This window comes from Mauremys reevesii, linkage group 2 (genome assembly GCF_016161935.1).
Source record: "Mauremys reevesii isolate NIE-2019 linkage group 2, ASM1616193v1, whole genome shotgun sequence".
Classification (NCBI taxonomy): domain Eukaryota; kingdom Metazoa; phylum Chordata; order Testudines; family Geoemydidae; genus Mauremys; species Mauremys reevesii.
The window spans coordinates 1,939,301-1,961,490 of record NC_052624.1 but is presented as its reverse complement, the minus strand read 5'-3'; the positions used below and the strand labels follow the sequence as shown (position 1 = coordinate 1,961,490).

General features: G+C 71.4%; 1 protein-coding gene across 1 annotated transcript in view; it reads left to right on the top strand.

Moving 5' to 3' along the window:
* The window catches only part of LOC120399329 (SCO-spondin-like), a 162,555-nt gene that overhangs the window by 97,771 nt on the left and 42,594 nt on the right, over positions 1-22,190 (top strand). The window contains exons 77-93 of the mRNA XM_039527511.1: positions 5,054-5,224; positions 6,832-7,029; positions 7,655-7,751; positions 9,122-9,348; positions 9,699-9,848; positions 10,283-10,449; positions 11,965-12,125; positions 13,116-13,336; positions 14,838-14,879; positions 15,444-15,611; positions 16,818-17,027; positions 17,406-17,573; positions 19,163-19,294; positions 19,610-19,850; positions 20,615-20,767; positions 20,990-21,036; positions 21,714-21,884. Of these exons, the coding sequence (XP_039383445.1) occupies positions 5,054-5,224; positions 6,832-7,029; positions 7,655-7,751; positions 9,122-9,348; positions 9,699-9,848; positions 10,283-10,449; positions 11,965-12,125; positions 13,116-13,336; positions 14,838-14,879; positions 15,444-15,611; positions 16,818-17,027; positions 17,406-17,573; positions 19,163-19,294; positions 19,610-19,850; positions 20,615-20,767; positions 20,990-21,036; positions 21,714-21,884 (2,724 nt within the window). The remainder of the gene's footprint in view (positions 1-5,053; positions 5,225-6,831; positions 7,030-7,654; positions 7,752-9,121; positions 9,349-9,698; positions 9,849-10,282; positions 10,450-11,964; positions 12,126-13,115; positions 13,337-14,837; positions 14,880-15,443; positions 15,612-16,817; positions 17,028-17,405; positions 17,574-19,162; positions 19,295-19,609; positions 19,851-20,614; positions 20,768-20,989; positions 21,037-21,713; positions 21,885-22,190) is intronic.

Here is a 22,190-nt window from a genome sequence, read left to right as displayed (position 1 = left end):
CGGCCGAGCCGGACAGCGTCCCTCCCGCCGGGTACGGCCCGAGCCTGGACAGCGTCCCCTCCCCCGCCGGTGCGGCCCGAGCCGGCCGGCATCCTTCCCCGCCGGGTACGGCCCCGAGCCCGGACATCGTCCCTTCCCCCACCGCCGGGTACGGCCCCGAGCCCGGCCGGCATCCCTTCCCCACCGCTGGTGCGGCCCGAGCCGGCTGGCATCCTTCCCCGCCGGGTACGGCCCCGAGCCCGGACAGCGTCCCTTCCCCCATGCCGGGTACGGCCCGAGCGGACAGCATCCCTTCCCGCCGGGTGCGGCCCGAGCCGGACAGCGTCCTCCCCACCGCCGGAGTGCGGCCGAGCCTGGCGGTGTCCTCCCCCGCCGGGTGCGGCCCGAGCCGGACAGCGTCCCCTCCCCGCTGGTACGGCCCGAGCCCGGCCGGCATCCCTTCCCCCCCCGCTGGGTACGGCCCCGAGCCCGGCCGGTGTCCTTCCCCGCCGGGTGCGGCCCGAGCCCGGCGGTGTCCTCCCCACCGCCGGGTGCGGCCGAGCGGACAGCGTCCCCTCCCCGCCGGGTACGGCCCGAGCCGGCGGCGTCCCCTCCCCGCCGGGTACGGCCCGAGCGGACAGCGTCCCCTCCCCGCCGGGTACGGCCCGAGCCCGGCCGGGCGTCCCTTCCCCCGCCGGGTACGGCCGAGCCCGGCCGGCGTCCTCCCCACCGCTGGTACGGCCGAGCCCGGACAGCGTCCCCTCCCCGCCGGGTGCGGCCCGAGCCCGGCCGGCGTCCCCTCCCCGCCGGGTACGGCCCGAGCGGACAGCGTCCTTCCCCACGCCGGGTGCGGCCCGAGCCGGCGGCGTCCCTCCCCGCGGGTACGGCCCGAGCCGGACAGCGTCCCCTCCCCCGCGGGTACGGCCCGAGCCGGACAGCGTCCCCTCCCCCGCCGGGTACGGCCCGAGCGGACAGCGTCCCTTCCCCCCTCCCCCGCCGGGTACGGCCCGAGCCGGACAGCGTCCCCTCCCCGCCGGGTACGGCCCGAGCCCGGCGGCGTCCCTCCCCCGCCGGGTGCGGCCCGAGCGGACAGCGTCCCCTCCCCGCTGGTACGGCCCGAGCCCGGCGGCGTCCCCTCCCCGCCGGGTGCGGCCCGAGCCCGGACAGCGTCCCTTCCCCCCGCCGGGTACGGCCCCGAGCCCGGCCGGCATCCCTTCCCCGCCGATGCGGCCCGAGCGGACAGCGTCCTCCCCCGCCGGGTACGGCCCCGAGCCCGGACAGCGTCCCCTCCCCCCGCCGGGTACGGCCCCGAGCCCGGACAGCGTCCCTTCCCCCGCTGGTACGGCCCGAGCGGACAGCGTCCCCTCCCCGCCGGTGCGGCCCGAGCCCGGACAGCGTCCCCTCCCCGCCGGGTACGGCCCGAGCCCGGCCGGCGTCCCCTCCCCGCCGGGTACGGCCCGAGCCGGACGGCGTCCCCTTCCCCACCGCTGGTACGGCCCGAGCCCGACAGCGTCCCCCCCGCTGGGTACGGCCCGAGCCGGACAGCGTCCCTTCCCCACCGCTGGTACGGCCCGAGCGGACAGCGTCCCTCCCCCGCCGGTACGGCCCGAGCCGGACGGCGTCCCTTCCCCACCGCTGGTACGGCCCGAGCGGACAGCGTCCCCGCTGGTACGGCCCGAGCCGGCCGGCATCCCCTCCCCACCGCTGGGTACGGCCGAGCGGACAGCGTCCCCTCCCCGCCGGGTACGGCCCGAGCCGGACAGCGTCCCCTCCCCGCCGGGTACGGCCCGAGCCGGACAGCGTCCCCTCCCCCGCCGGGTACGGCCCGAGCGGACAGCGTCCCCCCGCCGGGTACGGCCCGAGCCGGACAGCGTCCCCTCCCCCGCCGCCGGGTACGGCCCGAGCGGACAGCGTCCCCTCCCCCGCCGCTGGTGCGGCCCGAGCGGACAGCGTCCCCTCCCCCGCTGGTACGGCCCGAGCCCGGACAGCGTCCCCTCCCCCGCTGGTACGGCCCGAGCCCGCCAGTGTCCCTCCCCACCGCCGGGTGCGGCCCGAGCGGACAGCGTCCCTTCCCCCCCGCCGGGTACGGCCCCGAGCCCGGCCAGCGTCCCTTCCCCCGCCGGGTACGGCCCGAGCCGGACGGCGTCCCCTCCCCGCCGGGTGCGGGCCCGAGCCGGCGGTGTCCCCTCCCCCGCCGGGTGCGGCCCGAGCCCGGCCGGTGTCCTCCCCCGCCGGGTGCGGCCCGAGCGGACAGCGTCCCTTCCCCCCCGCCGGGTACAGCCCCGAGCCTAGCCGGTGTCCCCTTCCCCCTGCTGGGTACGGCCCCGAGCCCGGCCGGTGTCCCCTCCCCCCCGCCGGGTATGGCCCCAGAGCCTGCTCTGCCCCCACAGGTACCACCCCAGTGCCAGCTGCCACTGCCCTGGTATGGGCCCTACCCTGAGCTGACACCGTTGTGATGGGCGGGATCCCAGAAACCCCCTGGGGCTGCCAGCTGATGTGCCAGGACTGCTTCTGCCCCTGCTTTCCTGCCCCCATCAGCTCAGTGCCCTGCCTGGTCTGAGCCAGACCCGCTGGCCTGCTGCAAACCCAGCCCCGGGTCTGAGCCACGTCCCCTAACAGCTGCAGGCTTCACTGAAAGCAGCTCACAGGAGTGGTCCTGCCTTTAACACTGAGATGCCCAGCTCCCAATGGGTCCAAACCCCAAATCAATCCGGTTGACCCTGTACAAAGCTTATCCAGGGGAAACTCATCAATTGTTTGCCCTCTATAACCGTGGTCCCCAACCTTTTTGGCCGGCGGGCGCCAGCTGAAGGGCCACTGCGGCGGTGGACCACCCGCTGAAATGCCGCCGAAATTCGGGGGCGATGCCTCTCGGTGACGTCACTTGTTGGCGACAAGCGTCATCATCGAGAGGCGTCCCCGCCAAAATGCCACTGCGGCATTTCGGCGGGTGCTCTCCTGGGGGCCAGGACGTGGGCGCATTAAGATGCCCCTGCGGGCGCCATGGTGCCTGCGGGCACCGCGTTGGGTACCCCTGCTCTATAACACTGATAGAGAGAGCTGCACAGCTGTTCCCTCCCCCCCAGGTATTAACACAGACTCCAGGTTGTATTACTTAATTAATAAGTAAAAAGTCATTGCATTCAATACCGGAAGTAGGATTTCAGTGGTTCCAAGTAGTAACAGAGTGAACTACCAAGCAAAATAATAACAAAACCCACACACCCAAGTCTATGTCTAATACAGTAAGAAAACTGAATATAGATAACACCTCATCCTCGGAGGAGTTCCAGTGAGCTTCCTTTACAGACCAGTCTCCTGCTAGTCCGGGTCCAGCAATCGCTCCCACCCCCTGCAGTCACAGTCTCTTTCAGGTATCCTGGGGGGTGGGGGCTCTCTCTTGAGCCAGCTGAAGAGAAAATGGAGGGGTCTCCCAGGGTCTTAAATAGACTTTCTCTTGTGGGCTGAGACCCCCTCCTCTCTCCTATGCAAAGTCCAGCTCCAAGATGGAGTTTTGGAGTCACATGGACAAGCCACATGTCCATGCAGGACTCAGTTTTTACAGGCAGCAGCCATTGCCCACATGGCAGGGGCGGCTCTGCTAATTCCGCCGCCCCAAGCAGGGCGGTGCGCCGCGCCGCTCGGGCTGCCGTTCGTGGTCCCGCGGCTCCTGGGGACCCCCTGCAGACGTGCCTGCGGAGGGTCCGGTGGTCCCGCGGCTCCAGTGGAGCATCCGCAGACATGCCTGCGGGAGGTCCACCCGAGCCGCGGGAGCAGCGCACCCGCCGCAGGCATGACTGCGGAAGGTCCGCCGGACCCGCCTGTCGCCCTGCCGGCAAAATGCCGCCCCACGCGCGTGCTTGGTGCGCTGGGGTCTAGAGCCGGCCCTGCCACATGGTATCTTGAATGTCTCCAGGTAGACTTATGTGGATTGGGGCCTTCCAACATCCCTTGTTTGTTAAATGCTTCTTGATTGGGCACTTAACTTGCAAATTCCTTTCTAAAGAAGCTGCCCAAATGCCTTACTAGGGTTATTTAAAATCAAGCCAGTACCCAGCCAGTGTTCAAATCTTGGAATACACCAGTGGCAGGTGCCTACAGCCAGGAGGAAGAGATTGGGGAGAGCAAAACCTTCGCAGAGAGATGGCACATGGCACACGTAGCACAGAACATATTCCAGTTCTGTCACCTAGACATTCATAAGCATATTCCATAAAGCCTTACGGGGGCACCGTCACAACCACGTCCCCCGCCCAGTTATGGCCCCGACCCCGAGACATCCTCCATCCCTCTGGTGTGCCAGCCCCAGGGCAGGGTCCCTGTGTTACTCTGGCCTGTAGCCCTGCCCACCCCGGGGGTTTATGCGGGGCCGGTGCAACCTCTTAGGTGACCTAGGCAGTCGCCTAGGGCGCTAGGATTTGGGGGGCAGCATTTTCTTCGGCAGTGTCCGCAGCAGCTTGATCTTCGGCTGCCCCAGTTGCCACCAGCATTTAGGCAGAGGGAGCTGGGGCAGGGGAGCACGGGGAGGGCCGCCTGCAGCAAGTAAGGGGGGGGCGGCACACAGGGGAACTCCCCCCGCAGCTCCCCCCTGCCCCGCCTCCTCCCCGAGCACGCCGTGGCTGCTTCACTTCTCCCGCCTCCCAGGCTTGCCGTGCCAAGCAGCTTAGGCGCCGCAAGCCTGGGAGGCAGGAGAAGTGAAGCAGCGACGGCGTGCTCGGGGAGGAGGCGGGGCAGGGGGGAGCTGCCGCTCGGCTCCCCAGGCCAGAGGGGGGGAGCTGCCATGGGGGAGGTGCCTCAGGGCGGTGGGGAGCTGCTGCAGGGTTCGGGGAGGGGATGGAGCAGAGGTGAGCTGGGGTGGGGAGCTGCCGCACGGCTCCCCGGGGGGGGAGCTGCCGCGGAGCGGGGGCACTTCAGGGTGGTGGGGAGGCAGGGAGCTGCCGCAGGGCTGGGGGTGGCGCAAGGTGGAAGTTTCGCCCAGGGCGTGAAACATCCTTGCACCGGCCCTGGGTTTATGGCAGGCCCGGGGCTCCACGCCCCAGGGAGCCGGGCTCACCTCTCTGGGGGTGGTTTGCAGTGGACGGTGGCTGGAGTTCCTGGGGGCCATGGTCGGCCTGCGCCGCCTGCGCCGGGGAGTCGACACGGAGCCGGGAGTGCAGCAGCCCCCCTGCCCGCTTCGGGGGCGTGCCCTGTCCCGGAGAGGCCCGGCAGAGCCACGCCTGCCATGATGGAGACACCGTGTGTGAAGGTGAGAGACCGGCCCAGGCGCCGACCCCCCGCCAGCGACCAGCCACCTGGGCTGGGCCCCAGCTCTGCCCGTGCCCCCGGAGCCCGCCCTGGTCCCATCGCCACGCGGGGCACCGCGCTGGGATATGATGCCGGGCAGAGCTGCGCCCAGCCCCAGGCAGCATTCTGCCGTGGGAAATGGGGCCGAGACCCCCTGGGAGCCATCGCTGGGCCTGGCAGATCAGCTGCCCCTCACCAACTCCTGCTCCCATCCCGCCACACCCCCTCAGAGCCCCCCCAGCCTCTGCCCCTGCCCGCGGTCACCCAGCCTGGCCTGGCCCCACACCTGGGCCCCCTGCACCCCGGCCCGGCCCCCTCGCTGTCGGCACCTCCAGGGCCCGGCCACGGTGGAGTGGAACCGGTGGCCAGGGCAGGGGCCGGGCCCAGGGGCTGACCGGGCAGCAGGACCCCTGGGGCAGGGGCAGGCTGGGTGGAGCTGGATGGGTCACTGCCCTTGTGGCCCAAGCCCCAGCAGTGCTCACGGTGCCGCGATGCCACCCACGCCGGGGGCAGGGAGCGACGGGGGAGGGGGCGGGAATGCTACCCTGGCAGCCCAGCTGCTCCTCGGAGACCCGGCTGGCAGCTGCCCCCCCGGGCAACCCTGCCAGCCCCATCCTCACCCCTGCCCGGGCAGGGCTGAGGGTGTCACGGACTCACAGATCGTGCCCACTCGTGGCCCTGTGCCGTCCGTGGGGGGGGCCCCTTCAGTGCGACAGCCCTTCTCGGGGGGCCGCTCTCTGCCGGGGTCAGGCCCCTCCACCTCTGGAGCCGCACCTCTCTGAGCCTCCAGCAGCCTGGCTCTGCCGGGGCCCCTCAGGGAGTCCCCTCGCTCCGGGCCCCAGAGGGAATCACGCCACCCTGAGCTCTAGACCAGAGCGAGCGTAAAACAGGTTTATTGAGCGTCTGAACCCAGCACAAGAAACTCTCCGGCCTCAGGACTGGCTCCCTCAGCCCGGCACATCTAGGTCTGTCCAGCCTCCAGGGGGGCTCTGCCTGCTCCCCCCTCTCCAGTCCTGAGACCCCCCCCCCTTCCTAGCTGGGCATCTGCTATCACCTCCCCCAAGCCTCCTCTGTCCATTGGGAAACAGGGTCGCCTGGGCCCCCTCTCCCCTCTTCTGTCCTCTGGCCCCTCAGGCTGGAACCAGCTGGTCAGGTCACCAGGGTCCTCTCCCCGCAGCCCATTGTCCTCCCACTGGCCAGAACCGGCTGCGATTCCTGAGCCAGGTCTCCGGGTCTCCAGGTCACCAGTCGCTGGGGTGTCCATCCTCCAGGCCGTCGGACGGGGTCCCGAGTCTCTCTTCAGTCCCATGTAACAACAAACTCCCTCTCCCCTCCCCTCGTTAAACCAGTAACACCCGGGGACACTGAGTCCCACCCGCTCTGCCTGCAACCCCCTGGGAAACACGGAAAAAGCCAAGACCCCCCCGCAGCTTGTCACCCATGGCCAGAGCGCCCTGTGTGGCTGCGTGATTTCCTTGCCGCTCCCGGCACAGCCCAGGCGTGTGGCCCGCACCGTGTGCCGGGTGCTGCCGCGTTGCGGGAGGGGTGACCCCGGCTCTCTCCCCACAGGCTGCGGCGGGGGGCAGGTGCCCTTTGCCTGTGGCAAGCCCTGCCCCCGCTCCTGCGAGGACCTGCAGGCGGACACGGCCTGCCTGGACAGCCCCCCGTGCCAGCCCTCGTGCGGCTGCCCCGCTGGCCGGCTCCTCCAGGACGGGGCCTGTGTGAGCCTGGCGCAGTGTCGCTGCAAGTACCACAACGGCTCCCTGGGTGAGTGCGGGCCTGGGGCTGGAGGGGGCAGTGCCCCCAGGTAAACCACCACGGCCGGGCGGGGGCTGCGGGAGGGGCGGGGCTGGGCCGGGGATACAGGAGGGCATGGGGGCTGGGCAGGGAGGGTGCAGGGGCTGGCCAGAGGATACAAGGAGGGGGAGTAAAGCTGGGCTGGGGATATAGGGCGCGGGAGTCGAGCTGGGCAGGGTATATAGGGGGGCACTGGGCAGGGGAGGGTGCAGGGGACTGGCCGGGGATACAGAGAGGGCATGGGGGCTGGGCAGGGGATACAGGGAGGCGGGCATGGGGCTGGGCAGGGAGGGCATGGGGGGCTGGGCAGGGGATATAGGGAGGGGAGGGCATGGGGGGCTGGGCCGGGGATACAGGAGGAGGGCATGGGGCTGGGCCGGGGATACAGGGAGGGGCGGGCATGGGGCTGGGCAGCGGAGGGCATGGAGGGCTGGGCAGGGGATACAGAGAGGGGCGGGGCTGGGCGGGGGATACAGGGAGGGGGCGGGCATGGGGGGCTGGGCAGGGGAGGGCGCAGGGAGGGCGCAGGGGGCTAGTTGGGGGGCTGCGTCTGTGGCTCTCCGGGCGGGTGACGCCCCGGCCCGTCTCTCCGCAGAGGCTCCGGAGCAGCAGCCCCTCTCGGCCTGGGCTGGCCCCGTGCCCTGGGAGTACGCGCAGCCTGGGCAGACCGTGTACGGGCCCTGCCAGAACTGGTGAGAGCTGGGATCCGCGGGCACTCGGGGCCCCCTTCCCTAGGCAGCCTGGGGGCCGGACCGGGGCTGGCGTTGCCCACCTCCGTCCTGGGGGCTGCGGGTGGCTCTGGGGACTGGGAGCCCCCGGGCCTCGGGCCAGTCTCGGGCAGGTGCCACCTGGCAGAGCCCCTCACTGCAACCCACCCTCCCTCCAGGGCCCGGCCTGGCATCTGGTCAGAGGTGGCTGAGTGAGCTGAGGAGACGGACCCTTCCCCAGGCCTCGCAGAGCTGCAGCCTCTGCCCAGGGCGGCTGGGCAGGGCCCTGGGCTCCGGGGCCGTGCCCGGGGAGGGGAGGCCTGGGTGGGAATCAGGGTTGGGCTCTGGGGCAGTGCCGGGGGAGGGGAGGCCTGGGTGGGAATCAGGGTTGGGCTCTGGGGCCGTGCCCGGGGAGGAGGCCTGGGTGGGAAACAGGGTTGGGCTCTGGGGCAGGGCCCGGGGGAGGGGAGGCCTGGGTGGGAATCAGGGTTGGGCTCTGGGGCAGTGCCCGGGAGGAGGCCTGGGTGGGAATCAGGGTTGGGCTCTGGGGCAGTGCCCGGGGAGGGAGGCCTGGGTGGGAATCTGGGTGGGGCTCGGGGGCTGGGCCGGGGGGTGGGGAGGCCTGGGTGGGAATCAGGGTTGGGCTCCGGGGCAGTGCCCGGGGAGGGGAGGCCTGGGTGGGAATCAGGGTTGGGCTCTGGGGCCGTGCCCGGGGAGGGGAGGCCTGGGTGGGAATCAGGGTTGGGCTCTGGGGCCGTGCCCGGGGAGGGGAGGCCTGGGTGGGAATCAGGGTTGGGCTCGGGGGCAGGGCCCGGGGAGGAGGCCTGGGTGGGAATCAGGGTTGGGCTCTGGGGCAGTGCCCGGGAGGAGGCCTGGGTGGCAATCTGGGTGGGGCTCGGGGGCCGGGCGGGGGGTGGGGAGGCCTGGGTGGGAATCAGGGTTGGGCTCTGGGGCCGTGCCCGGGGAGGTGAGGCCTGGGTGGGAATCAGGGTTGGGCTCTGGGGCAGTGCATGGGGGAGGGCAGGCCTGGGTGGGAATCAGGGTTGGGCTCTGGGGCCGTGCCCGGGGGAGGGGAGGCCTGGGTGGGAATCAGGGTTGGGCTCTGGGGCCGTGCTCGGGGAGGGGAGGCCTGGGTGGGAATCAGGGTTGGGCTCTGGGGCAGTGCCCGGGGGAGGGGAGGCCTGGGTGGGAATCAGGGTTGGGCTCCGGGGCAGTGCCGGGGTTTTCTCCCCCAGCCTGGGCACCAGGCCTGCGGGGCTCTCGTCTCTGGCTGCCCAGGGCTGGGGCAGGGGGGTTGGATGCAGGTGCAGTTGGGGGCTGCGTGACCACGGTAACGCGCTCTCCCCTCCCCGCAGCACCTGCGAGGATGGGCACCTGCAGTGCCGCGCCGACCCTGCGTGCCGGCTGGACGGCGGCTGGGGGGCCTGGGGGCCGTGGTCGCCCTGCCCCCAGCGCTGCCAGGAGGGCACCCAGTTCCGCTTCCGAGAGTGCGATAACCCGGCCCCCCAACACGGGGGCAGGGGCTGCATCGGGGACAGCCAGCAGCAGCGAGCCTGCCACCAGGGCGAGCCGCCCTGCCAAGGTGAGAGCCGGGGCGTGGGGCACAGCGGGGGGTGCTGCGGGGGGCACACTGGGGGTGCTGACCCCCAGGCCCCAGCACGTTGGGGGGGTGTTACAGGGCACATCCCAGCTGCTCCCAGGCCCTTTCCCAGCGCAGCGGGGTCACGGTGGCACCTACAGACCCTGACCAAGCCGGCTGTGCCGGGGGCTGTGCCGGGGCTGCCCCGTCTGGGACGTCAGAGCCCTGCCCCAGGAGCAGAGCCTGGCGCGGGGGCGCCGGGAGGGCCGGGGCGGACGAGTGCTGGCGGGGGACAGACGCTGCTGGCAGTGAGGGGCCCATTGTACCCGGTGTCTGTGCCCTGCCCCCTGCAGAGGAGGCGCCGTGGAGCGACTGGTCCCCGTGGGCCCCGTGCAGCGTGTCCTGTGGCGGGGGAGAGCAGATCCGCACGCGCCAGTGTCGCCAGCCGGCCTGCCAGGGGCTGGCCGTGCAGAGCAAGACCTGCCACACCCAGGTCTGCCTCGGTGAGTGACCCCCGGGGAGTAACCGCCCCCCCCGGGGAGTAGCCGACCCCCTCGGGGAGTAACCACCCCATTCCCTCTTCCCCCCCAGGGAGTAACCGCCCCCAATCCCCTCCTTGGGGATTAACTGCCCCCTATTGTGAGTACCCCCCACTGCCCTCCCTCCCTGACTGCCCCCCCTCGGGGAGTAACCCCCCACTGCCCTGTCTCAGTGAGTAGCCCCCAAAGACAGGCGCCCCCCACATCTGCTGAAAGTGCAGGGTGGGGGCGGCAGGTGGGAGGAGGGCCGGGGCTGGCTCTGCAGCAGGGGGAGGGGGACAGGACAGCCCCCTGCAGCTCTGGGGCGCTCTGGGCCCCGCACTCACTCCCGGGCCCCAAACCTGGGCCCGTGGGGCAGCCTGCAGGGAGCTCAGGCCTGTCTGTCGCCCTCCCCCCAGAGGTGGGCTGCCCGGCGGGACGCCTGTACCGGGAGTGCCTGCAGGAGGAGGGCTGCCCCTACAGCTGTGCCCACCTCACCCGCCAGATGGACTGCTTCTCCGATGGCTGCGAGGAGGGCTGCCACTGCCCGGCGGGCACCTACCAGCACCACGGAGCCTGCGTCCAGGTCAGGCGCCCGCGGGCTGTTTCCTCGCTCTGCAGCGGGGCAGAGAGCAGCATGGCATGGGCAGCACTGCCGAGCTTCCAGCCCATAGCGATCGAGCTAAGCCCCGCCCCAGTGCATTGGGGGGGGAGATACGTGAGCTAAGCCCCGCCCCAGTGCATTGTGGGGGGGATACGTGAGCTAAGCCCCGCCCCAGTGCATTGTGGGGGGGGGGGGATACATGAGCTAAGCCCTGCCCCAGTGCATTGTGGGGGGGATACGTGAGCTAAGCCCCGCCCCAGTGCATTGTGGGGGGGATACGTGAGCTAAGCCCTGCCCCAGTGCATTGTGGGGGGGATACGTGAGCTAAGCCCCACCCCAGTGCATTGTGGGGGGGGGGGGATACATGAGCTAAGCCCTGCCCCAGTGCATTGTGGGGGCGGGATATGTGAGCTAAGCCAGGCCCAGTGCATTGGGGGGGGGATACGTGAGCTAAGCCCCACCTCAGTGCATTGTGGGTGGGGAGATTCGTGAGCTAAGCCACGCCCCAGTGCATTGGGGGGGGGGGATACGTAAACTAAGCCAGGCCCAGTGCATTGTGGGGGGGATACGTGAGCTAAGCCCTGCCCCAGTGCGTTGTGGGGGGGGATACATGAGCTAAGCCCCGCCCCAGTGCGTTGTGGGGGGGGGATACATGAGCTAAGCCCCTCCCCAGTGCATTGTGGGGGGGATGCGTGAGCTAAGCCAGGCCCAGTGCATTGTGGGATACGTGAGCTAAGCCCCTCCCCAGTGCATTGTGGGTGGGGGAATGTGAGCTAAGCCCCGCCCCAGTGCATTGTTGGGGGGGATACGTGAGCTAAGCCCCTCCCCAGTGCATTGTGGGGGGGGGGAACGTGAGCTAAGCCACGCCCCAGTGCATTGTGGGTGGGGGGGATGCGTGAGCTAAGCCACGCCCCAGTGCATTGTGGGTGGGGAGATATGTGAGCTAAGCCCCGCCCCAGTGCATTGTGGGGGGGATACGTGAGCTAAGCCACGCCCCAGTGCATTGTGGGTGGGGGGAATACGTGAGCTAAGCCCCGCCCCAGTGCATTGTGGGTGGGGGGATACGTGAGCTAAGCCCCGCCCCAGTGCATTGTGGGTGGGGGGATACGTGAGCTAACCACGCCCCAGTGCATTGTGGGTGGGGGGATACGTGAGCTAACCACGCCCCAGTGCATTGTGGGGGGGGGGGATGCGTGAGCTAAGCCCCACCCCAGTGCATTGTGGGCTATGTTCGTGGGTGCTCCCTGGCTGCGAGCTGTGCTGGCCACATGCAGCCGGGCCCCATGGGGGCAGGAACGGGGCCGGCTGCCCAGGAGGAGTTGGCACCCTGCCGATGGCCCTTGGCGCCCGGAGCCCTGCAGCATGGGGACGGCGCGCTGGGGTGGCTGCATCTGCTCTCAGGCGCCCACACCAGGGCAGAGGCCCAGTCCCTGCGTTTTCTGTGCCGGAGGGGCCCTGCCCCACCAGCGACCACCGCGGTTCTTGCCTCCCGTGCAGGAGTGCCCCTGCCTGGTCACCGAGGAGACCCTGCAGGAGCTCCAGAACCATTCGGCCAACGCCAGCGCCCTCCCGGCTGTCCTCACCGCCCAGGGCCGCTGGGTCTCCCTGGGCCAGGAGGTGCAGCCCCGCGACACCATTCGCTCTGCCTGCAGCACCTGGTGAGTCCGCCTGCGCCACGGCCCCACGCCGGCTGCGGGCTGTGTCGGCCATGCCGGCTGCGGCTCTGCAGGGGGGCTGGACCGGGCTGGATCCCCAGCGCTGGCTTGAGAGCTGCTCCTCCCAGGTCAGGCAGAGCAAGGAAACCCTGCTCCGTGGGGGGCTGCGCCGAACCCCCCGCGCCTGCCCCAGGGCTGGGATGGGGAACAGCCCATGGCTGGGACATGCCCCATGGCTGGCAGACAAACCGCGGCTGGCAGCACAACGGAGCCGCCTACACCCGGGGCCCGTTACAAGGTGCTGAGCGGCCAGCGAGAGCGGGAACACGCCCCGGGAGGGCGACCGGCTGAGCTCTCCGGGTGCATCCCTCTCCCAAGGGACCGGCTGCGTCCCGGCCTGGCGGCTGCGGGGGACCTGCAAGCCCCATTGCAGAATGTGGGGCCACGTGGGGCTTGTGCTGCTGGAACCCGGCTGGCTTGGAAGGGAATTTGCAGCGTGGCTATGCTGGGAGCTACCAGCCTGACCCCCTCCACCCGGCGCTGGTTCTGGGGCCCTGGGCAGTTCTGGGGGGTGAGTGCTGTGTGTAGGGCGGCCCTAGAGAGTGGGCTGGGCCAGAGCTCGGCACAGCCCCCCTGCCGCCTTTCCAGACTTGAGCCGTCCCGGGAACATCTGCTGCTCTGCCCAGGCCGTGCCCCGAACCGCCCCTTCCTGGGCTGAGGGTCCTTGGTGCTCTGCAAGAAAGAGAAGCTGGAGATTCACCAATCTCAGAGCTGGAAGGTCGTTGAGTCCAGCCCCTGCCTTCACAGCAGGACCGAGTGCTGATTTTTGCCTCAGATCCCTAAGCGGCCCCCTCAAGGATTAAACCCCTGAACTATCCCTCCCCCGCCCGGTCTCTGTTAGACCCTCCCCCTCCTGGGGCCTGTCCTCTCCTGATTGCCCGGCCCCTGCCCGTGCCAGGGCCGTTCTGACCTCTCCTGGCTGTTCCCTTCCAGCACCTGCCACAACGGCCAGCTGAACTGCTCCTTCACCCGGTGCCCGCTGGACGGCGGCTTCGCTCCCTGGAGCCTGTGGACACCCTGCTCCGTGAGCTGCGGGGGGCTGGGGCACATGACCAGGGCACGGGGCTGCACCAGCCCCCCTCCTGCCAACGGAGGGAAGGACTGCGTGGGCCCTCGGACTGACATCAAGTACTGCCAGGCACCGGACTGCCCAGGTGAGAGGGCGCCCGGGGGCTCTGCAGACCCGCTGTCCCCGGGCCCCCGGATTCCCCGCAGGGGTGGGTGAGACAGGCAGGGCTGGCCGTGTCCAGCTGCCCCACCATGCCACGGGCAGTTAGCTCGCTCCACGGGTTCCCGGCAGACCCTGCACTGCTGCCGGCTCCGGATGGACCAGCTCCAGCTGGCACTGGCCTGTGAATGCTGGGCACTGCCTGGAGGGGGCCCGACGTGGGAACATTAGAGCCCCCACCTGGTGAACAAGCAGCTCTCAGGCCGGGGGAGGGACTGTCCGCTCTGCTGCCATGCGCGGCGCTCGGCAGGCGTGGCCAGAGAGCACAGCAAGCGCCACACGGGCCCCGTGGCTTTTCAGGCCTGGGTCGCTGGCGCCAAGTGCCGGAGAACCCGGCCGAGCTGCTGCGGCTCTGCTAGAACGAGCCGGGCGTGGAGAGCCGGACGTAGTACCAGGTGCCGGAGAACCCGGCCGAGCTGCTGCGGCTCTGCTAGAACGAGCCGGGCGTGGAGAGCCGGACGTAGTACCAGGTGCCGGAGAACCCGGCCGAGCTGCTGCGGCTCTGCTAGAACGAGCCGGGCGTGGAGAGCCGGACGTAGTACCAGGTGCCGGAGAACCCGGCCGAGCTGCTGCGGCTCTGCTAGAACAAGCCAGGCGTGGAGAGCCGGACATAGTACCAGGTGCCGGAGAACCCGGCCGAGCTGCTGCGGCTCTGCTAGAACGAGCCAGGAGTGGAGAGCCGGACGTAGTACCAGGTGCCGGAGAACCCGGCCGAGCTGCTGCGGCTCTGCTAGAACAAGCCAGGCGTGGAGAGCCGGACGTAGTACCAGGTGCCGGAGAACCCGGCCGAGCTGCTGCGGCTCTGCTAGAACGAGCCAGGCGTGGAGAGCCGGACGTAGTACCAGGTGCCGGAGAACCCGGCCGAGCTGCTGCGGCTCTGCTAGAACCAGCCAGGCGTGGAGAGCCGGACGTAGTACCAGGTGCCGGAGAACCCGGCCGAGCTGCTGCGGCTCTGCTAGAACGAGCCGGGCGTGGAGAGCCGGACATAGTACCAGGTGCCGGAGAACCCGGCCGAGCTGCTGCGGCTCTGCTAGAACGAGCCGGGCATGGAGAGCCGGACGTAGTACCAGGTGCCGGAGAACCTGCCCCAGCCCCGGCCCGGCTGGGCCCAGGGTCACTCCCTCCACCGGGCAGAACTCATGCTGTTTCCAGTGGGCGGCGTCGGACTCAGCTCCAGCCGATGGCTGTCCTTAGCCAGGATCATCCTGCCATCGACTTCACCTGCTGCTCTGCCCAGGCCCTCGGCTCGCAGACATCGCCCCCCGTGGGGCTCTCATGGCCGTGAGCCGGGCCCTCGCCACCCCGCTCCGGCTGCGCTGGCTAGCAGAGGGGCTAGTGCTGCTGGCAGAGCTCCTGCGGGCCGGCGGGCGTGCGAGGAAACTGGCAGCCGCAGAATCGTAACTCTCCCTTTCTTCTGCCCTCCCCAGTGACGCCTGGTCCCACGAAGGAGCCTGTCCCCAGCGTGCCAGGTGAGGGGAGGGGCAGGGGCTCCCAGGGGCCGTGCTGGGGGCGGGCGGGCAGGGTTGTTACAGACACGGGGTCAGAGCTGGAGCCTTGCCTGTGGGCCCCTCTTCCCCAGGAAGGGGAGACTGCACCCCCTCCGCTGACCCTGCAGGGGGGTGGAAGGGGCATGAGCCACCTTGCACCCCTCGCCCGCACCCTGTGGCTAATGGATGGTCCCCAGGCTGCGCTCCGAGCCAAGCTGCTGGGCTGGGCTCCAGCTTCAGCTCTGGGAGGGCGGTGGGGTCTAGTGGTTAAAGCAGGGGCGGGGGGGGGGAATCCAGGACTCCTGGGGTCTACCCCAGCTGAGGGCAGTGGGGTCTAGTGGTTAGAGCAGTAGCATGGGACTCCTGGGTTCTACCCCAGACCTGCCATTGGCTCTCTGTGACCTTGGTAAGTCCCTTCCCCTCTGGGCCTCAGTTTCCCCCGTAACAGGGCTGGGTTCCTGCTTCCCCCTCGAGGTGGGGTCTGGAAGCGGTTTGAGGCCAGGAGCAGTGAGTTAACCCTGGCTGCCCCCTTCCCCCGCGCTCCAGGCTCCGAGGAGGATTTCAGCCTCTGGTCCCCCTGGAGTCCCTGCTCCAGAACCTGCACCGACCCCGAGTTCCCAGCCACAAAAACCCGGACCCGGCTCTGCGGGGGAGGCGCCAACTGCACCGGGGAGTCGTTCCAGGAGCGGGCGTGTAACCTGCCCCAGTGCACAGGTGAGGCGTCCGGAGGGGGCTCGGAGCCTGCCCCAGTGCACAGGTGAGGCGTCCGGAGGGGCCTGTAACCTGCCCCAGTGCACAGGTGAGGCGTCCGGAGGGGGCACGGAGCCTGCCCCAGTGCACAGGTGAGGCATCCGGAGGGGGCACGGAGCCTGCCCCAGTGCACAGGTGAGGCATCCGGAGGGGGCACGGAGCCTGCCCAGTGCACAGGTGAGGCGTCCGGAGGGGGCACGGAGCCTGCCCAGTGCACAGGTGAGGTGTCCGGAGGGGGCACGGAGCCTGCCCAGTGCACAGGTGAGGCGTCTGGAGGGGGCACGGAGCCTGCCCCAGTGCACAGGTGAGGCATCCGGAGGGGGCACGGAGCCTGCCCAGTCCACAGGTGAGGCATCCGGAGGGGGCACGGAGCCTGCCCCAGTGCACAGGTGAGGCGTCCGGAGGGGGCACGGAGCCTGCCCCAGTGCACAGGTGAGGCGTCCGGAGGGGGCACGGAGCCTGCCCCAGTGCACAGGTGAGGCATCCGGAGGGGGCACGGAGCCTGCCCCAGTGCACAGGTGAGGCGTCCGGAGGGGGCACGGAGCCTGCCCCAGTGCACAGGTGAGGCGTCCGGAGGGGGCATGGAGCCTGCCCCAGTGCACAGGTGAGGCGTCCGGAGGGGTAACGGAGCCTGCCCAGTGCACAGGTGAGGCGTCCGGAGGGGGCACGGAGCCTGCCCCAGTGCACAGGTGAGGTGTCCGGAGGGGGCACGGAGCCTGCCCCAGTGCACAGGTGAGGTGTCCAGAGGGGGCACAGAGCCTGCCCCGTGCACAGGTGAGGCGTCCGGAGGGGCCTGTAACCTGCCCCAGTGCACAGGTGAGGCGTCCGGAGGGGGCACGGAGCCTGCCCCAGTGCACAGGTGAGGCGTCCGGAGGGGGCACGGAGCCTGCCCCAGTGCACAGGTGAGGCGTCCGGAGGGGGCACGGAGCCTGCCCCAGTGCACAGGTGAGGCGTCCGGAGGGGGCACGGAGCCTGCCCCAGTGCACACTCAGCTCACCCCACCGCATGGCCCCACTCTCCCAGCCCGAGCTCCCCCCCCAGCGCACCCCCGCCACCCCCCCCCCCGCCCACCCCATCCCAGGGCCCCGCTCTCCCAGCCGAGCTCCCCCCACCCCTGCTGCGGAGCGACCCCCCGGTGGACTCACCGCGTCTCTGCTCCGTGCCCCGCAGATGCGCCCCCGTGCCTGGGTGAGGAGTGCGCCGGCAGGAACTGCACCTGGACCCCGTGGGCGCCGTGGAGCGAGTGTTCCCGCAGCTGCGGCGTGGGCCAGCAGCGACGTCTGCGCACCTACCACCCCCCCGGGGAGCGGGGGCTCTGGTGCCAGGGCATCCTGACCGCAAACACCGAGCGGCGCTTCTGCAACCTGCAGGCCTGCAAAGGTAGGGCCGTGGGCACGGGGGACGCTGACATCGCTGCCCCAGGCCGGGGACACTGGCTTCTCGGTGCCCCATGTCGCGACCCTCGGCTGTACCTCGCCAGGAGATTGACCCCTCCCTGCCCCCTGGCTGGGACGCGCCCACAGCCCCATGCCTGGCGGGCACCCAGAGCACCCCCGCCTCGCTGACGGTGCCACGCGTCTTCCCCAGCCAGTGCCCAGGCCCGGGGGAGGGTTTGGCCCAGGGCTGCCGGGCCTCGCGGTGGGGCCTGGGCAGAGCCCTGTGCCCGCGGCTGGGGGCCGGGCTGCATCCGGTGTTAATGGCTGTTCTCCCCTCCCCGTCTCTCTCCCGGCCATGCCCGTCGGCGTCTCTGCGAGCCAGTGCCCGGAGCCTGGTCCAAGTGGAGCCCGTGGTCGTGGTGCGACCGCACCTGCGGGGGGGGCCGCTCCGTGCGCGCTCGCACCTGCACCAGCCCCCCACCTAAGAACGGAGGGGCCCGCTGCCCCGGGGAGAAGTACCAGGGGCGCGTCTGCAACCCCCGGCCCTGCGGTAGGGAGCACGGGGGGCTCCTTCTCCACTGGGGGGCTGGGGCCTGCCATGGAGGGAGGGGCCCTGGGAGCTGGCAGGGAGGCTCCCTGTCCCTCCGGTGCCCGTCATAGGCAGAGTGAGCAGGGAGCACGGCCTCCTGGCGCTGAGCCACCGCCCAGGGAATGCTTGGCGCTGCCCAAAAGCAGCTGGGGGCATGGCCTGGGGCCATGTAGGGCCAGTGCCGGGTAGTGGGAAGCACCACACACCTGGCCTGGGCACTTGGGGGCTCGCCCTGCCCTGCCCCCTGCTGCCCCGGACTGCCAGCTGGCACCTGGCCTGGCACACCCATGGCAGCCCCAGAGCTGGGCTCTGCAGCTATGCTCCACTCCCGGAGCAGGGTAGGGGCAGGCGCTGGGATCCACACTGCAGCCCCCAAAGGCAGGGGCACCAGAGGGCACTCGGGGTGGGGGAACCACCAGGGGAGGGACCCCAGAGCTCGGAGAGGACTATGGAGCATTTGGCACTGTTAGGAGCAGAGACACGACCTGACTGGTATCCGCCCACCCCCGCCCTGCCGCCCCGATCAGACCCGGGGCCCCTCTCGCCCTGCCCCTCCCCCGCCCCGCCGCCCCGATCAGACCCGGGGCCCCTCTCGCCCTGCCCCTCCCCCGCCCTGCCGCCCCGATCAGACCCGGGGCCCCTCTCGCCCTGCCCCTCCCCCGCCCTGCTGCCCCGATCAGACCTGGGGCGCCTCTCGCCCTGCCCCTCCCCCGCCCTGCTGCCCCGATCAGACACGGGGCCCCTCTCGCCCAGCCCCACCCCCCCCCAGCCGCCCCGATCAGGCCCGGGGCCCCTCTCGCCCTGCCCCTCCCTCGCCCTGCCGCCCCGATCAGATCCGGGGCCCCTCTCGCCCTGCCCCTCGCCCAGCCGCCCCGATCAGGCCCGGGGCCCCGCTCGCCCTGCCCCTCCCTCGCCCTGCTGCCCGGATCAGAACCGGGGCCCCTCTCGCCCTGCCCCTCCCCCGCCCTGCTGCCCCGATCAGACCCAGGGCCCCTCTCGCCTGCCCCTCCCTCGCCCTGCCGCCCAGATCAGAACCGGGCCCCTCTCGCCCTGCCCCTCCCCCGCCCTGCCGCCCCGATCAGACCCGGGGCCCCTCTCGCCCTGCCCCTCCCCCGCCCTGCCGCCCCGATCAGACCCGGGGCCCCTCTCGCCCTGCCCCTCCCCGCCCTGCCGCCCGATCAGACCCGGGGCCCCTCTCGCCCTGCCCCTCCCCCGCCCTGCCGCCCCGATCAGACCCGGGGCCCCTCTCGCCCTGCCCCTCCCCGCCCTGCCGCCCGATCAGACCGGGGCCCCTCTCGCCCTGCCCCTCCCCCGCCCTGCCGCCCCGATCAGACCCGGGGCCCCTCTCGCCCTGCCCCTCCGCCGCCCTGCTGCCCCGATCAGACCCAGGGCCCCTCTCGCCCTGCCCCTCCGCCGCCCTGCTGCCCCGATCAGACCCAGGGCCCCTCTCGCCCTGCCCCTCCCCCGCCCTGCCGCCCCGATCAGACCCGGGGCTGCAGGGAGGGGTCACCTGCCCAGCCCTGCGATAACCTGTCCCCATTGCGCCCCAGAGGAGGGATGCCCGCCTGCCATGGCCATGGTGGACTGCGCCAACAGATGCCCGCGCCATTGCTGGGACCTGCAGGAGGGCATCACGTGCCAGGACGGGGAGGCCTGCGAGCCCGGCTGCCGCTGCCCGGACGGTGGGTGCCCTGTGCGGGAGGCTGGGGTCAGAGGGCACACGGCGGGCTGGGGGATCGCTGCCTTGGCGTTATTCACCCCCTGGGACTCCTCCTCCGCAGGCCATAGCCGGGGGCCCTGCCAGGGAGCCATGGCTCCAGATGGGAGCTAGGGCTCGGATCCTCCATGCCGAAAGCGGGGGTCACGGCGATTCTCCTTGTCCTGGGAGGCGTGCGAGGTCCATGGCACCCGGAGAAGTTCTGGTGGTGCCTGCAGAGCCCTCGCTCCGTCCCCGGGGCAGGGTCTGTGGTGTGACCGGCTCCCCTGTCCCCTCGCAGGGACCCTGGAGCAGGACGGCGCCTGCGTCTCCCCGCAGCACTGCGAGTGCACCGACGCCCAGGGGCACAGCTGGGTGCCAGGCAGCCTGCGCCACGACGGCTGCAACAACTGCACGTGCTCCGAGGGGCGGCTGCTCTGCACCCGCCGCACCTGCCCCCCCAGCCAGTGCGAGTGGAGCCACTGGTCCCGCTGGTCCCCGTGCAGCGTCTCCTGTGGGGACGGGCTGCAAACCCGGTTCAGGTGAGGGACCCCCCTGCTCGCGGGACACTGAGACTCCAGGCTGCGGGGGGCTCCAGCTGTGGGGCTGCTGTCTGGGGGGTCTCCCAGCAGGGGGTGCTATGGGGTGGGGTGGGGCTGCTGGCAGGGGGTCTCCCAGCAAGGGTGCTATGGGGCTGGGGTGCGGCTGCTGGCTGGGGGGGTCTCCCAGCAGGGGTGCTACAGGGTGGGGGTGGGTCTGCTGTCTGGAGGGTATCCCAGCAGGAGATGCCATGGGGCGGGGTAGGGGTGGGGCTGCCGGGTGGGTGGGGATCTCCCAGCAGGGGGTGCTATGGGGCGGGGGTGGGGCTGCTGTCTGGGGTCTCCCAGCAGGGGGTGCTACGGGGCAGGGGTGCAGCTGCTGGCCAGGTGGGGATCTCCCAGCAGGGGGTGCTACGGGACAGGGGTGGGGCTGCTGGCTGGGGGGGGTCTCTCAGCAGGGGTTGCTACAGGGCGGGGGTGCAGCTGCTGTCTGGGGGGATCTCCCAGCAGGGGTTGCTACGGGGCGGGGGTGGGGCTGCTGTCTGGGGGGGTCTCCCAGCAGGGGTTGCTACGGGGTGGGGGCAGGGCTGCTGGCCGGGGGGCACCCCCTGCACTTGCTTTCCCCAGTGGCGGAGGGCGCAGCCAGTGCTGGGTGCGGGGGCACCTGGTGGGGGAGCTGCAGCGCTGGGTGCCACCCCGGGGTGCCCAGGGCCCGGCCAGCCCCTGCCCCGTGGGCCCGGCTCACGCTCTCCCCTCTCCCTCTCCAGGACGGCCACGTCGGGCTCCTGGGCCAGGGAGTGCCGGAAGGAGCAGCTGCAGACCCGGCCCTGCCCGCAGGGGCCCTGCCCGCCCCTCTGCCTGCACCAGGGCTGGGAGCGACGCCTGGGGGACACCTGGCTGCTGGGCGAGTGCCAGCAATGGTCAGTGCCCGGGGGGCAGCCGGGCCAGCCGCACGCCCTCCTGCCAAGGGGCCCAGTGCTGGGGGAGGAGGGTGCAGGGCCTCAGCGGGAGCCGGGACAGCGGGACTGGCCAGGGGGTGATTCCTCAGGGTGGGGGCCCCTGGGCTGGGCAGGAGAACTCAGCGCCACCCGGGGGACCCCACCCCCTCTGCCCTGACCCGTCTCTCTGCCCCTTCCCTCTAGTATCTGCACCCCGGAGGGCATCTACTGCCAGGACATCGCGTGTGCGGGTGAGTGCCCCCCCGGAGCCCTGGCCCCCTCCGCCCGCCCCCTCCTGCCGAGGGGACCCCGCCCCCAGTGCTAACCCTGCCCGGCCCCCCAGTGCTCCCCCCGGAGCCCTGGCCCCCTACCCCTGCTCCCTCCCACCGAGGGGCTCCCGCCCCCCAGTGCTAACCCTGCCCGTCTCCCCAGTGCCCGGCTCCTGGACGCCCTGGCCCCCTGCCCCCTCCCACCGAGGGGACCCCCCACCCAGTGCTAACCCTGCCCGTCTCCCAGTGCCCGGCTCCTGGGCGCCCTGGCCCCTGCCCCTCTCACCGAGGGGACCCCACCCAGTGCTAACCCTGCCCGTCTCCCCAGTGCAGGCTCTTGGACGCCCTGGCCCCTCCCCGCCCCCTCCCCCCGAGGACCCCGCCCCCCAGCGCTAACCCTGCCCGTCTCCCCAGTGCCCGGCTCCTGGACGCCCTGGTCTCCCTGGTCCGACTGCCCCGTCACCTGTGGCAACGGCACCCACGTCCGCACCAGGGCCTGCATCAACCCGCCGCCGCGGAACAACGGCTCGCACTGCGCCGGCCCCGAGGCCGAGGCCCAGGGCTGCGCTGCCCGGCCCTGCCCAGGTGAGTGGTGCCCGCCTGGGCTGGGTGGGGGGCCGGAGCCCGCGCCCCTGCTAACGCTCTGTCCCCTCCCGCAGCGGCCGAGCGATGTGACTGGTCGGCCTGGAGCCCCTGCTCACGCTCCTGTGGCACCGGCCTGGCCACGCGGACGGGGACGTGCGCCTGCCCCCGCCCCGAGGGGCCCAGCCCCCCCTGCAATGACAGCGCCCGCCAGGAGGTGGAGCCCTGCTACCTGCGGCCCTGCGAAGGTAGGGGCAGCCCCTGGGGCCGGAGCCAGCCTGCGGTGGTGCCCCCGTCTGGCCTGCTCGGGGCGCGGTGCCCTGCGTGAACGAGCTCGTGGGACGTGGGGTCGGCTCCATGGGGCCCGGGCTGGCCTTGGAGGAGCCCGCAGTGCTCCCGACCCCCCAGGGGTCCCCCTCCCCCTCCAGGGCCAGCCACACGGCCTCCGAGATGCAGCTCCAGCCCTCCTGCTTCCCCCCGCAGCTCAGCCTGCTCAGCGACACCCCCCCACTGCCATCTCTGTACCTGCCTGCAGAGCAAACTTCGTCCCTTTC